The sequence below is a fragment of the Chiloscyllium punctatum genome, chromosome 11 (genome assembly GCF_047496795.1).
Source record: "Chiloscyllium punctatum isolate Juve2018m chromosome 11, sChiPun1.3, whole genome shotgun sequence".
Classification (NCBI taxonomy): Eukaryota; Metazoa; Chordata; class Chondrichthyes; order Orectolobiformes; family Hemiscylliidae; genus Chiloscyllium; species Chiloscyllium punctatum.
Genome location: NC_092749.1, coordinates 76,046,417 through 76,061,992, shown reverse-complemented (window position 1 = coordinate 76,061,992; position 15,576 = coordinate 76,046,417). Strand labels below are relative to the sequence as shown.

The following is a 15,576-nucleotide window of genomic DNA, read 5'->3' as shown; positions in this document are numbered from 1 at the left end:
CTAACACTACGGGCAATTTAGCATGGCCAATTCACCTGACCTGCACATCTTTGGACTGTGGGAGGAAACTGGAGCACCCGGAGGAAACCCACGCAGACACAGGGAGAATGTGCAAACGCCACACAGTCAGTCAGTCACCTGAGTCGGGAATTGAACCCGGGTCTCTGCCGCTGTAAGGCAGCAGTGCTAACCACTGTCACCTTGCCGTCCCGTGACTTCTTTACGACCATATCAACTTGCACGGCCACTTTCAGATAGCTATGAACTTGTACCCAAAGATACTTGGATTAAAGTCCATCTTCAGTTTCTCCAGCCATATTTGCAACTGATCTATATCCCACTGTATCTTTTGACAGCCTTCTATTCTATTCAAAATTCCACCAATCTTTGTATTGCCAGCAAACTTACTAACTCACCCATCAACATTTTCCCAGTACAGATTCGAGCCCATATACAGATCCCTGAGGAAGACCAATAGTCACAGGCCTCCAGCCTGAAGAAAACCCTTCCACCACCATCCTCTGCCTTCTGTGGACAAGCCAATTCTGAATCCACACTACCAAGTCAGTGTGCATTTCACGCAGCTTAATCTTCTGGATGAGCCTACCATAAGGGACCTTTTGAAAAACTCACTAAAGTCCACATAGAGAACACCCACTGCTCCAGCCTCATCGATCACCATTGTCATCTCCTCGAAAAATTCAATCAAGTTAGTAAGACATGACCTGCTCTGCACAAAGGCATGCTGACAGTCCCTAATTCAGCCATGCTTTTCCAAATGCTTGTAAATCCTATCCAATAGCTTCCCAATCACCAATGCAAGACTTACCAGTCTATAGTTTCCTGGATTATACCTATTTCCCATCATGAACCAAGCAATAACATTAGCTACTCGCCAGTCCTCTGGGACCTCTCCAGTGGCTAGCGAGGATACAAAGATCTTGGTCAAAGCCCCAGCAATCTCCTCTCTTGCCTGTCTCAATAACCTGGGATAGATACCATTAGAAATTGTGAACAGTATATTATGACAATCACATCTCTCCCATCAAACTGCAGAATATAGAGCATCATTCCACACGATACATCCTTCATGTACAAATAATGATTGTTTTGCAGGATAATATCCCTAATCTAGGGACAGTGAGCACCACGTTTCTTGACTATGAACAGACAATGAATTAGTGGTGCTGGAAGAGCACAGCAGTTCAGGCAGCATCCAAGGAGCAGTAAAATCGACGTTTCGGGTAAAAGCCCTTCATCAGGAATACAGTATGAACAGACAATGTCATACGATATATTTCTACATCCCTCTTATATTGCAGCTGTAAATAGGGCCTGCAGGGCCTGTATTTTTATGCAGTTGTTCAACAATAGAGGCAAAATTAGGAATCTGCTATTGGCTATATTTTCAGATTAAGAAAAGTACCAAATGTGCCAGCGTTCCTGACTAACCCATGAAAACATGACCCTGCACTTCTTTTATTGAAGCCAACTAAGTAATTCTTAACAAGTTTATTTCTACACTCAAATACTAGGTCTCTATTTAGACTACGACAAAGCACTCACACAAAAATTAAATTCAGAACAGCCTTCCTACAAAGTCTCTCTCTGTTTATTCATCATCTACTTTGTACTGGAGTAAACCATACAGAATGTTAACCTTGTGAAATGAGTATTGGCAAGAAATGCATTGACGGATGTGCAGTACCTGATTGTTTGGGGGGAATGAACTTCCGAACACTGGACTTCCACTATAACCAGCTTGACTTGTTGAGAAGGGATCAAAAGCTGCCAGATTCCCTCCTGTGCTCGGTGCTTTTCCACTGGGTCCAAAGGGTAAAATGCTACCGCCACTTTCTGAAATCATCTAAGAAGTAAAAATAAAAGTTTTTTTCTCATTTCTCCACAGTAAGTGAAACACCAGAGCAGGAATGGGTCGCAGATTCTCTCAGGAAGTTTTGGTAGTGCTTTTGGGATGGTTTAAACTACACAGACTCCCATCTCCTTACCAGAGACGGAATTTAAATTTAAGGAAGCAGAACTGGAACAAGTAGAAAACTAGCATCCAAGGAACAGGAGATTCAACGTTTCGGGCACAAACCCTTCTTCAGGAATGAGGAAAGTGTGTCCAGCAGGCTAAGATAAAAGATAGGGAGGAGGGACTTGGGGGAGGGGCGTTGGAAATGCGATAGGTGGAAGGAGGTCAAGGTGAGGGTGATAGGCTGGAGTGGGGTGGGGGCGGAGAGGTCAGGAAGGAGATTGCAGGTTAGGAAGGCGGTGCTGAGTTCGAGGGATTTGACTGAAACAAGGTGGGGGAGGGGAAATGAGGAAACTGGAGAAATCTGAGTTCATCCCTTGTGGTTGGAGGGTTGCTAGGCAGAAGATGAGGCGCTCTTCCTCCAACCGTCGTGTTCCTGCCCATTCCTAATTGTCCTTGAGAAGTTCATGAACTGAAATGGTGGAAAAGTTGTGATGCAATGCCATAGCCCTTTTGCTTTGTCCCAATGTAAATAATTCATTAAAACCACATTTTGTTATTAGTAAGTCCTTGATCCTGTATTATATGGACAAATGCACTGAATGCTGAAACACTGAGGAAGAGTGCCTCATCTTCCACCTAGGAACCCTCCAACCACAAGGGATGAACTCAGATTTCTCCAGTTTCCTCATTTCCCCTCCCCCCACCTTGTCTCAGTCAAATCCCTCGAACTCAGCACCGCCTTCCTAACCTGCAATCTTCTTCCTGACCTCTCCGCCCCCACCCCACTCCGGCCTATCACCCTCACCTTGACCTCCTTCCACCTATCGCATTTCCAACGTCCCTCCCCCAAGTCCCTCCTCCCTACCTTTTATCTTAGCCTGCTGGACACACTTTCCTCATTCCTGAAGAAGGGCTGATGCCCGAAACGTCGATTCTCCTGCTCCTTGGATGCTGCCTGACCTGCTGCGCTTTTCCAGTAACACATTTTCAGCTCTGATCTCCAGCATCTGCAGTCCTCACTTTCTCCTCCAAGTAGAAAACTAGAAAAGGTGGAAAACTAGAAAGTATCAAGTAGGATCAGAATAGAGAATAATGTTTAAAAAGCATAATTAAAAGGCATTCTATAGGAATAACCATAGCACTTGCAAGAAGAATGACAATTTGAATAAAGATGTGGTAAATGATTTGCAAACAAAAACAGCCCTGAAGAAGAGTCATTGAACTCTAAACATTATCTCTGCTTTCTTCCCACAAATGCTGCCAGACCTGCTGAGGTTTTGCCAGAAATTTGTTTGTTTTAGATCACCAGCATCCTCAGTTCTTTGTTTTAATACATTGCAGTAAATTATGATTGAATTGTCATTATGGAGACGTGGCTACAGGGTGATCAGAACTCATTCTTAGAAAAGCAGGTTGTTACAAGTCAGGTATTGTAAGGATCAGTGCTAGGTCCAGTTGTTCACAATCTATTTAGATGATTTGGATATGGGGATCAATGTAATATTTCCAAATCTGCTGATGACACCAAACTATATGGAAATGAAATGGCGACTTCAAGATGACTTAGGCAGGCTAAGTAAATGCACTAGAACATGGCAAGTGGAATAACATGCAAACAAAGCGTGAAGTTATTCACTTTTGTGGCAAAACTGGAAAGGCAGAATTTTTTTAAATGGCGAGTTGTTGGGAAATGCAAGTTCCTGAATGAATTGGGTGTCCTTATTCATGAGTTACGGAAAGCTAGCATGCAGATTCAGCAAGCAATTAGGCACCTATTGCAAGGGGAATTGAGGGTAGGAATAACATCTTGCTGCAATTATATAAAACTTTGTTGAAACCGAACCTGGCAAATTGTGTACAGTTTTCTCCTCCTTTTCTAAGAGAGGAAATATATTTACTACAAATGGAGTCTAAAGTATAATTGCCAGTTTAGTCCCTGGAATATCTTGGTTGTCTTATGGGGAAAGACTGAAGAGATGGATTCTGCATTCCCTAGTTTTGTAGAATGAAGTGCGACTTAACTGAAACTTACAAAAATTCTTATAGAGTGTGACAGGGTCGATTGGCAACTCTAGAACTAGCTCTCAGTCCGAAATGACATGCCCTTTTCCAGAGAAGAAAAGAAATTTGTTCATTTGGAGGGTGATGAATCTTTGGAATTCTTTTTCGCAAAGGGCTGTGAAAATGTAATTCATGAGCATATTCAAGTAAATAAGATTGCTGAAGACTAATTACATCAAGCTGATACCAGAAAGTGGCACTGAAGTAGATGATTCATTATGATCTAACTTTCGTGGCAGAGGCTCGATGAGCTGATTAGTAGCAGCTTTACCTGCTCCGAATGCTATTCGAAATAAGTGAAAAGAATATTAAATCATCTGGACCATTATTTTTGTGTCTTTGTAGCGTTTCAAATAATTGTTGACACTGGCTACTCTTTCTGTCCAGCAAGCAAAGTAAAAGACCGAAAATGTTTCGTGACATGGAATCATGGAGCATTTTATGATTTGGAATGCAAGACAAATGTGTGTGTCCATTTCAAGTAGTTAGAAACGTTAGTTTTACCTTTGTTTACTGCCTATTTCTATCAAGACTGCAGACTAATGTATTTATACAAAATCAAAGTGACCTCAGTGTTTCCGCATTCAGTGCATTTGTCCATATAATACAGGATCAAGGACTTACTAATAACAAAATGTGGTTTTAATGAATTATTTACATTGGGACAAAGCAAAAGGGCTATGGCATTGCGTCACAACTTTTCCAACATTTGAGTTCATGAACTTCTCAAGGACAATGAGGGATGGGCAGGAAATGCCTTTGCTAACATCATCAATGCAAGGAGCATTGTTATGAAGGTGTAGGTGTGTACTGTATCTTTGAGAGAGAGTAGAAGCTGGCACAGACCTAGAGAGGCAGAGTGTGCTGAAAAATTTAAAAATGAAACAGTTGATTGTGAAACAAATATCTGAAGCTGCATTGCCATGGTGTACAACAAATTTGAATTTGGCCAATTAATTTAAATTATGCCCCAAGATACCAAAATGCAATCAAATTTGAATTTTAATGTCTGGATAACATCAAACCAATGAAACTGTCCAATGTTTTGGGGTATATAAAATCAGCCATTTTGAACAGTTAGCTAGAATGGCAAAGAGCATGAATGAGGATAATGCCTGCAGAGCCTCTCTCTGATAGGTACTTTTTCCATATGAAATTTGTGAAGCAGAAGACTGAAGACCCAGGTAATCACAGATGAAGATACCAAGGGAACAATGACAACTGCCTGGTTTTGAAACTTGATTTTTTTTGTTAAACTTAACAGAGAGGTTTTATCGGATCAGTACATTGTTGGAGGGTGGGAGGTAGATAAATTGATCAGACAAAGGAGAATTACCATGTAGATAGTTGTTGTTTAAATGTTTCTCAGAGTTAAAGAATAAATTGTTAAATGTTTTTTCTTTACATACAAGGATTTTTGTAGTTCTTGGTCACTCATACTTTAACAGATTACAAGGTGAGGTGAGCTTTTCTTTAGGTTCAAATTAGTATAAGGGTTTGCCCCATGTCGTAACAATATTTAAAAAACCTGTTCAAATTTGAAGTTACCTCAGAGCCAGCAAAAAACACAAGCAGCACCATTATTAAAGCTAACTTAACGTAGACTTTTTGAAAGATAAAATCTTAATAGCAGTAGTTTTAAAATACTTCATTAAAAAGGGTATTTATTTTCACGTAGACTTCAGGAAAACTCTATATTCCGTGGGATCGGAAAATGCAGTGAGGCTGTTTTGGCAAAAGAGAAAAAAAGCAGGTTTGTAATACTTCAATGTTTTGTCACAATTTGCAGTAAGGAGCATGGGATGAGGTCTGGGTAAAGAATATTTCACTCCTCAAGTGGTACATAGTATGAAAACTGGAAGGAAATTCACATTCACACTTAAAAAGTAGTCAGAAAGTCACAAAAGGCGAAGTAATTGTCTGCTGTACACTGTGCAAGAACAGAAATTAATAAAGCCCTCAAGACAACTTTGTAATGCAATTAGATCCTAGGTTAATCTAATTTACCCACTCTGGGTTCCATATAAACAAAAATAATATAAACAAAATATAAACAAAAACAATCAAATTTAAAATTTTAAATCTCTGATAGAAAAAGCCTTGAAAGCATTTTAGGGAGAGCTATACACACTGTCATCGTTCACATGAATGCAACTTCACCGCTGATCAGCTCAATTCTAATTAAGTTTTCATTGGTCATTCTGAAGGCCTCATGAGTCTTTCATTGTTTGCATCACTCCATCCAGATGGATTGCATTCTAGAAGAGTTAGCGAAGAAATTGAAGCCACAATCATACATTCCTCCTTGAAGAAAAACTGAAGGATTGAAAATGTTACCCCCCTTGTTCCTAGAGAAGAGAATAATTTGTTGACAGCAAATCATGTTTCCCTAACTTGGCCAAGTTTTATAATGAGGGGAATACAGTTGATGTTGTGCAGTCAGCCACACAGCACGAAAGCAGTCCCTGCTGTCCAACCAGTCCATGCCGACCATAATCCTAAACTAAAGTAGTTCCACCTGCCTGCTCCTTGCCCATATCCCTCCAAACTTTTCCTATTCATGCATCTATCCAAATGTCTTTTAAACATTGTAATTGTACCCACATCCACCATTTGCTCAGGAAGTTCATTCCACACGCAAACCACCTTCTGTGTAAAAAATGTGTCTCCTGCCTTTTGTTTTTAAAATCCGTCCTCTCACCTTAAAAATGTACCCACAGTCTTAAAACTCCCCATCTTAGAGAAAAGACAACTACCATTAATTATCTATACCTTTCATTATTTTATAAACTCCTATCAGGTCATCTCTCAACGGCCTACGGTTCAGTGAACAGTCCTTCAAAAAAAACCACATTTGATAAAATACTACCAGGCTGAACTGATTAGCAAAACTGAGGCTATGAAACAAAAAAGCAATGCATAAATTGGCTTAGGATAGTAAACCAATCTCTCATTCAGGATTTTTACTACTGATCTGGAGGAAGTATATAGTGAAGCTCCAGTTTTCAGCCCACTGCTGTTTCTGATTTACATTAAAATATTTGGGTTTAGTGTTTGAAAAGGAAGAGGGCTATTTTAAAATCTGCAAGTGATACAAGATTTGGAAGTGTAGTTAACAGTGAAAAGGATCAAGAGGACAAAGCTGATGAAACAAGGTACGCACGTTGAAAATTTCAATGCAAAAACATGTTATGCGAAATCTTTTGGTGAAAAGAACGACGAGCAACACAAGCCAAGTTGCATAACTTTTTTTAAAGGGAGAGCAGCAAGTGACCTGGGTTTGTGGGTACCCAAATTTCAAAAGGTGACAGGACAGATTTACAATTTAGGCGAAAGTGAGGACTGCAGATGCTGGAGATCAGAGTCTAGATTTGAGTGGTGCTGGAAAAGTACAGCAGGTCAGGCAGCATCCTCCTGCTCATCAGATGCTGCCTGATCCGATGTGCTTTTCCAGGTTAACAATTTAGTTAACAGAAGCACGTGGGATACCAGGCCTTTTCTATAAAGCCAAAGATGTACCAAAGGTATTATTTGCTTCAAGCTTTAAAGCCTTCAAAATCCCTCCAACAGCTAATGATTTCTACACAATATAAAAGTAAACTGCCAGTGTGGGTGTGGGTGATTGCTATTTTGATGTGTCATCAATATCTAATGGAAATTCCTAAACCAATTGATGCAATCTTTTTCTGTGTGAAGGCTTCAGTGGGCAGGTCTTAAATTCCAGCCCAACTTTGTGACACAGTAAATTACACCTGTTTGATCTATTGCACTCAGTACTAAGGTATCAGAAAGAAAAACAAGCATTTCTGTCATGAAAATTGAGGCTACTATTAACAGTATAGCATGTCAAAGCTGAAAAGGGATGAGGAGGAATTGACTTGTTTGTAGAATACATGCAAAAACACCATGTATGCTGCTACTATATAGTAGCAATGTGAAATAATTGACTTCACCTGTTCCTCAGACTTTTGAGCTACCTTACCTTTCCAAGGTAATCAGAGGTACAGTGTGTTACTTTTAGGTCCAAAAGTAACAGGTTGTGCAATATATAGAAAGGACGGACCTGGTCTGGGTAGCCATTAACCCACAGAATGGTTCTGATGCACCATTTCAGTTTTAAGCTTGCAACTTCATCAAATGGCCTGATTTACAAGGTTGAAGTCTTTGAGGAGAAAGTGAGGACTGCAGATGCTGGAGATCAGAGCTGAAAATGTGTTGCTGGAAAAGCGCAGCAAGTCAGGCAGCATCCAAGGAGCAGGAGAATCGACGTTTCGGGCATGAGCCCGAAGAAGGGCCCGAAGAAGCCCTTCCTGAAGAAGGGCTCATGCCCGAAACATCGATTCTCCTGCTCCTTGGATGCTGCCTGACCTGCTGCGCTTTTCCAGCAACACATTTTCAGCTCTGATTTACAAGGTTGCCAAAAAAGGGCAAACTTATAGCACAAGGAACTATATAAATCCTATATTGACAGTAAATCACCACCCATTTCAATTCTCCTAACCATTCCCTTTCCAACATGACCACCCTTAACCTCCTCCATTGCCAAATTGGAGGAACAACATCTCATTTTCCACCTGGGCAGCCTACACCCCTTAGGACTCAACTCCGTTCTCCAATTTCAAATAATTTCCCTTCCTACCCACACACCATTCCCAGCCCCATCCATCCCTTCCATTGCCCCCTATCACCAACCAGATTCATTTCTCCCATTGATCAATCAGGTTGTACCTTTTACCTGTTTTCACCTACCCCCACTTTACCACCCTGCCCCCATGACCCCCTTTATTTGCAGCTCCCCAGACACCCACACCAGTCCAGAAGAAGGGTTATACCAGAAATATTGACTTCTCCACCTCCTGATACTGCCTGGCTTGTTGTATTCTTCCAAACTCCTATCTGTCTACTGCAGTTGAGTGTAGCAGAGAACCTTGGAAGATTCTTCCACCAGGATATCGAGAAAAGGAACCTCACTTCACTGCTCCATTTCAAAGCTGAATTTGAGTGTGATTTCTTTGAGCAGATTTATAGCTCAGGTTGAGGTTCAGGTTATAAGTTTGCTTGCTGAGCTGGAAGATTTCTTTTCTGACATTTCATCACCATGCTAAGTAACATCATCAGTAAGCCTCTGGTGAAGCACTGGTGTTCTGTCCTGCTTTCTATCTATGTGTCTTGGTCTCTTAAGGTGGGTGATATCATTTCCGGTTCTTTTTCCTCAGAGTTTGGTTAATGAGGTCCATATCGGTGTGTTTATTGATGGAGTTCCGGTTTGAATGCCAGGCCCATAGAAATTCCCGTGCAGGTCTCTGTTTGGCCTGTCCTAGGATGGATGTGTTGTCCCAGTTGAAGTGGTATCCTTCTTCATCTGTACGTAAGGGTATTAGTGATAGTGGGTCATGTCCTTTGGTGGCTAGTTGGTGTTAGTGTATCCTGGTGGCTAGTTTTCTGCCTGTCTGTCCAATGTAGTGTTTGTTACAGTCCTTGAATGGTATTTTGTAAATGACATTCACTTCGCTAGTTGTTTGTATAGAGTCCTTTAGATTCATCAGCTGCTGTTTAAGTGTGTTGGTAGGTTTGTGAGCTACCCTAGTGCCAAGGGGTTGGAGTAGACTGGTAGTCATTTCAGAGATGTCTTTGATGTTATGGTAATGAGACTAGAGTTTCTGGGTGTGTTGTGCCTACTTGTTTGGGTTTGTGGTTTAAGAATCGGCAGGCTGTGCTTATTGGGTACCCATTCATCTTGAATATACTGTACAGGTATTTTTCTTCTGTTGCTCGTAGTGTGAAGAATTACAACACTCAATTTAAGATTGTTGTCAGTCAGGCTCATTCTGTGGTGCACTTGAGTGTACTTGAAGCTACATTTGTTAACACACTTGGCCTTGCTCTTTGCAGACAGAACATGTAAACATACTGTGCTATTTCAACTCTACCAAATGAATGACAACCAAATGCCAGTTCATTTCTTAGGGCAATGCCATGACAAGACTCAACCTGCCCGATTTAAAATTTGAACAAAGCTTGACTATCAACTATCAGTATTCCCCAAGGCAAAGCCTTTAACAGAGTCAATTTGCCAGCCAAGTGGCATGTTCCTCTCATGAAGCATGCTTGCTTTCTTTGTTCGGATCTTTGAATATAGGAGTTGGGATGTTACATTGAGATTGTACAGGACCTTGGTGAGGCCTTTTCTGAGGTACTGCGTCCAGTTCTGGTCGCCCTATTATTGGAAGGATATTATAAAACTGCAGAGGGTTCAGAAAAGATTTACCAATATGTTGCTGGGAATGGAGGGTTTGAGTTATAAAGAGGCGCTGGATAGGCTGGGATGTTTTCCACTGGAGCATAGGAGGTTGAAAGATGACCTTAGAGAGGTTTAGAAAATAGAGGGGTATAGATGAGGTGAATGGCAGGTGTCTTTTCCCTAATGTGGGAGATTTCAAGACTAGAGGGCACAATTTTAAGGTGAGAGAAGAGATTTTAAAAAATACATATAGGGCAATTTTTTTTGACACAGAGTGGATAATGTGTGGAATCAACATCCAGAGGAAATGGTGGATGCGGTTTTAGTTACAACATTTAGAAGACATTCAGATCAGTACATGAATCAGAATGACTTTAAGGGAATAAGCGCCACAGGTGGTACGAGTTCAGTTTGGGATTATGGTTGGCATGGACTGGTTGGACCAAAAGGGTCTGTTTCTGTGCTGTACGACTATGACTGTAAGAGTACAGGATGAAAAGCTTTGAACAGAATGTGTAATATTCAAGTTCTGTACTATCAAATAACATTTCTCTCACATTTGCAGAGGATGAATGACCAATATATAGTATTTTGGGTCTATCAACTATTCAGGTGAAATAAAAAAGGTAACATATAAAATATCAAAGTAAACAATATGATATTTATTACAAGGAAGTAACTACTCACCTCCACGTAGTCAGTTGGAACAAGTCCAGTCATTCCTAAAGCATTTGATGCTTCACACCATCCTCCACCGACATCCTGAAATAGAAGCAAACATTTCATAGTTTTTAAGAAATGCACAAGTCTTGTTTACTCATGCCTCAACTGGCTAAATGTAAGACTAGAAAGTGAGGCTTGATGCAATAGAAATTTAAGCTTTTACAAAGTTTCTAATCTTTTCCTCAGTTTTAAAATGTCTAATAGTTCCTAAAAGTAGCCAATGGGTGGAAGAGAAGATGCAGCTTACGGTTTAATTTTTACTTTTTTTTCTATTGCTTGGAGCATGTGGACCTGTTAAAAGTTAAATTGTTAGGAGAGTACATTCCACAGCATGTGCATTTCCTAATTGGTCTCCAAACAGCCGTTAACCATTACTTTACAACACATCACCATTGAAACTTAAATTAATGTACTCACTGTATACCCATTACTGTGTTGCCAAATACAAGACTAATGCCATTTACACGTTCACTGATAACACCACCATAGTCGATTGAATCTCAGATGACGACGAAACAGACTACAGATGGAGTGGAAAGACCTGGAAAAATGATGCACCGAGAACAACCCAGCTCTCAATGCCGGCAAAACCAAGGAACTCATTATTGACTTCCGGCAGGATGTTATTCTTGCCCCCTCTATATATTAACAGCACAGAGGTGGAATGAGTGTAGAGTGTCAAGCTCCTGGGAGTGGTCATCCACAATAAACTTTGTTGGGCCTTTGTAACCAGTGCGTCCAACAAAGTCTTTTCTTCTTCAGGCAGCTAAGGAAATTTGGCATGACAGCAACTTTTATAGGTGTGCCTGGATGTATCACTACCTGGTACGGAAACTATACCATTCAAGGTCGGAGACTGTTACAGAGAGTGGTGAACTCGGCCCGGATAATCACAAAGGTCAACCTCCCATCTATAGAATCAATCTACCAGGCCCACTGTCAAGGAAACGCCGCCATCCCAACTTGGCAATGTTTTTCTACAATCTCTACCATCAGGGAGAAAGTACAGAAGCCTGAACACATGCACCAGCCGGTTTCGAAACAGTTTCTACCCTACTGTTGTTAGAATACTGAATAGACTCAAACTCTTAACATTTGCCTTTACCTGTGTTTTTGCTTTTGCTGTTTATCTATTATTTACTTTTCTATTCTACTTAACTATGTGATCTGCCTGTATTGCTCGCAAAACAAAGCTTTTCACTGTGCCTCCATACATGTGACAATAAATTCAAGAATATTCCCAGAACCGTAATTACTGTTTTAAGTTGTTGCATTGTTTTGTAACTTTGGGGAAATAAAATCAAAACAACAGCAATTTTAAAATGAGGAAGAGACACAATGGCAGGGACTACATGGTCAGTGAATCAAACGAGAAAGAAACCTGCACTGCTATCACACAGCAGTGAATCTGCACAGCTACTGCCTTTGCTATTTGTGTTCAAGTATCTCTGGACAGCGGAGTGCATTCAAGAAAAGTTAAACAAACTGCAAAATTCACAGCTGACCTTGGAGGAACTTGTGTGGGACAGCTTACAGCACAGGAATAGCTCAGTACATAGTTTAGGTGTGACCTTGCTGTTCTTTATTTTTGTAAATGTACAATAGTGAGTAGGGTGGGTTCTTTTTTGATCTTATTGAAATCTGTCTCAATTAAGTTTTAAAAATATAAAACATAGGTACAAAGTTAGCCTGGAGCAGTGTTTTTTAGAGCAGTAAAACTGCTATTTTCTGAGTCTGTAAACTGATAAGGTGCAAAGATGGCCTTTAGTAGAGTGATGTCCTCTTCCTGTTGGATGTGGGGGATTAGGGAAGTTTCCATGTTGCGGATGATTATGTCTGCAGCAAGCGTCTTTGGTTGTAAATTCTATCAGATTGCATAAAAAGATTGGAGTGGCAGTTAGAGGCAATGAGGAATTTACAAGAGCTAGGGAGTGTGACAGATGGCAGTTATACAAAAGGAGAAAACCGCAGATACAGTCAGGTAGATGGGTCACCACCAGGAAAAGTAGGAGAAGGAGGCAGGTAGTGCAGCTGTCTACAATAGCTATTCTCACCTCAAACAAGTATGCTGTTTTGGAAAATGTAGGGAGTGATGGACTGTCAGGGGATCATAGCATGAACAGCCAAGTTTCTGGTACCAAGACTGGCTATAATATAACAAGGGGTACACGTCAGGTTTCCAAGTGATCGATTGTGATACGGGACTCTTCAGTCAGAGGCACAGAGATAGTTCTGCGGCCAACATCAAGAAATCAGAACAGTGTTCCCTCCCTGCTACAGAATCAAGAATATCTCAGAGTGCAGAATATTCTCAAAGGGGAGAGGGACCAGCAAGAAGTTACTATTCACATTGGAACTAACAACAGAGGAAGGGTAGATTAGATTCTGAAGGGAGAATATAGGAAGTTAGACAGTATCACAAAGCTGGTCCGTTTTTTCCTAATAGTTGTTGCTTTTTTCAAGAATACTGTGTCCTTGATTTTTTTCAGAGGGGTCGTAAACAGGACAGCTCCAAAATGTCTGGGTTTGGTACATTTTGTTTAAACATCGTATATGGGCGGCACGGTGGCACAGTGGTTAGCACTGCTGCCTCACAGCGCCAGAGACCCGGGTTCAATTCCCACCTCAGGCGACTCTCTGTGTGGAGTTTGCACATTCTCCCCGTGTCTGCGTGGGTTTCCTCCGGGTACTCCGGTTTCCTCCCACAGTCCAAAGATGTGCAGGTCAGGTGAATTGGCCATGCTAAATTGCCCATAGTGTTATGTAAGGGGTAGATGTAGATGTAGGGGTATGGGTGGGTTGCGCTTCGGCGGGGCGGTGTGGACTTGTTGGGCCAAAGGGCCTGTTTCCACACTGTAAGTAATCTAATCTAATCTAATCCTTCGTCATGTCAGTCACCACCAGGGATATACTTCCCTCCCCTATCAGCATTCCTGAAAGGCCACTCCCTCCGTGACTCCCTCACCAGGTCCACACACCATCAACCCAACCTCCACTCCCGGCACCTTCCCCTGCAACCGCAAGAAATGCAAAACTTACGCCCACACCTCCCCCTTACTTCCCTCCAAGGCCTCAAGGGATCTTTCCATATCCATCACAAATTCACCTGCATCTCCACACACATCATTTACTGCATCCGCTGCACCCGATGTGGCCTCCTCTATATTAGGGAGGCAGGCCGCCTACTTGCGGAACATTTCAGAGAACACCTCTGGGACACCCGCACCAACCAACCCAACTGCCCTGTGGCTGAACACTAACTCCTCCTCCCATTCCGCCAAGGACATGCACGTCCTTGGCCTCCTCCATCGCCAGACCATGGCAACACGACACCTGGAGGAAGAGCGCCTCATCTTCTGCCTAGGAACCCTCCAACCACAAGGGAGGGATGCAGATTTCTCCAGCTTCCTCATTTCCCCTCCCCCCCCCACCTTATCTCAGTCCCAACCCTCAGACTCAGCACCGCCTTCTGTTGGGGTAGGGGTGGATTGCACTTTGGCGGGTGGTGTGGACTTGTTGGGCCGAAGGACCTGTTTCCACACTAAGTCATCTAATCTAATCTAATCTAATCTAATCTTTTTGACCTGCAATCTTCTTCCCGACCTCTCCGCTCCCACCCCCTCTCTGGCCTATTACCCTCACCTTAACCTCCTTCCACCTATCACATTCCCAACACCCCTCCAAGTCCCTCTTCCCTACCTTTTATCTTAGCCTGCTTGGCACACCTTCCTCATTCCTGAAAAAGGGCTTATGCCCGAAACATCGATTATCCTGCCCCTTGGATGCTGCCTGACCTGCTGCGCTTTTCAACTAAGGGTAACTAAGGAAAGAATAGGACTCCTCAAAGATTTGCAAGGGGGAGATACTAAAAAAGTATTTTGCATCAATTGTTTACTGTGAAGAAGGATCTAGAAGATGTAGAATGTGCCCAAAACAACGGTTTTCCTGCTCCTCGGATGCTGCCTGACCTGCTGTGCTTTACCAGAACCACTCTAATCTAAACTTTGGTTTCTAGCATCTGCAGTCCTCACTTTTGCCACACTATAGCAATAGTGGTGCTGGTTGTTTTAAAATACAAAGGTCGACAAATTCCCTAGACCTAATTAGGTATACCCTAAAACTCTGTGGGAAGCTAGGGAAGTGATTGCTGGGGCCCTTGCAGAGATATTTCGATTAATGATCATAGCTCAGATGCCTGAAGACTGGAGGTTGGCTAACGTGGTGCCACTATTTAAGAAAGGTAATAAGGAAAAGCCAGGGAACTACAAACTGGTGAGTCTGACATCAGTGGTGGGAAGGTTCTTGTAAATCCTGTCCCTCAGAATTCCCATGTACTTGGAAAGGCAAGGACTGATTAGGGATAATTAACATGACTTTGAAGAAGTAACAAAGATGATTGATGAGGGCAGAGCAGTAGATGTGATCTATATGGACTTCAGTAAGGCGTTCGACAAGGTTCCCCATGGGAGACTGATTAGTAAGGTTAGATCTCATGGAATACAGGGAGAACTAGCCATTTGGATACAGAACTGGCTCAAAGGTGGAAGACAGAGGGTGGTAGTGGATGGTT

General features: G+C 41.9%; 1 protein-coding gene across 7 annotated transcripts in view; it reads right to left on the bottom strand.

The window, feature by feature from the left end:
• Nucleotides 1-15,576, bottom strand: part of snx9b (sorting nexin 9b) — a 149,022-nt gene that overhangs the window by 90,952 nt on the left and 42,494 nt on the right. For 5 of the 7 annotated variants that reach the window (XM_072581074.1, XM_072581076.1, XM_072581072.1 and 2 more), the window contains 2 exons: nucleotides 10,971-11,045; nucleotides 1,709-1,867 (listed from right to left, as the gene is read on the bottom strand). In XM_072581074.1, coding sequence (XP_072437175.1) covers nucleotides 1,709-1,867; nucleotides 10,971-11,045 — 234 coding nt within the window. The remainder of the gene's footprint in view (nucleotides 1-1,708; nucleotides 1,868-10,970; nucleotides 11,046-15,576) is intronic. The other 2 variants (XM_072581077.1, XM_072581078.1) reach the window with 1 other exon arrangement.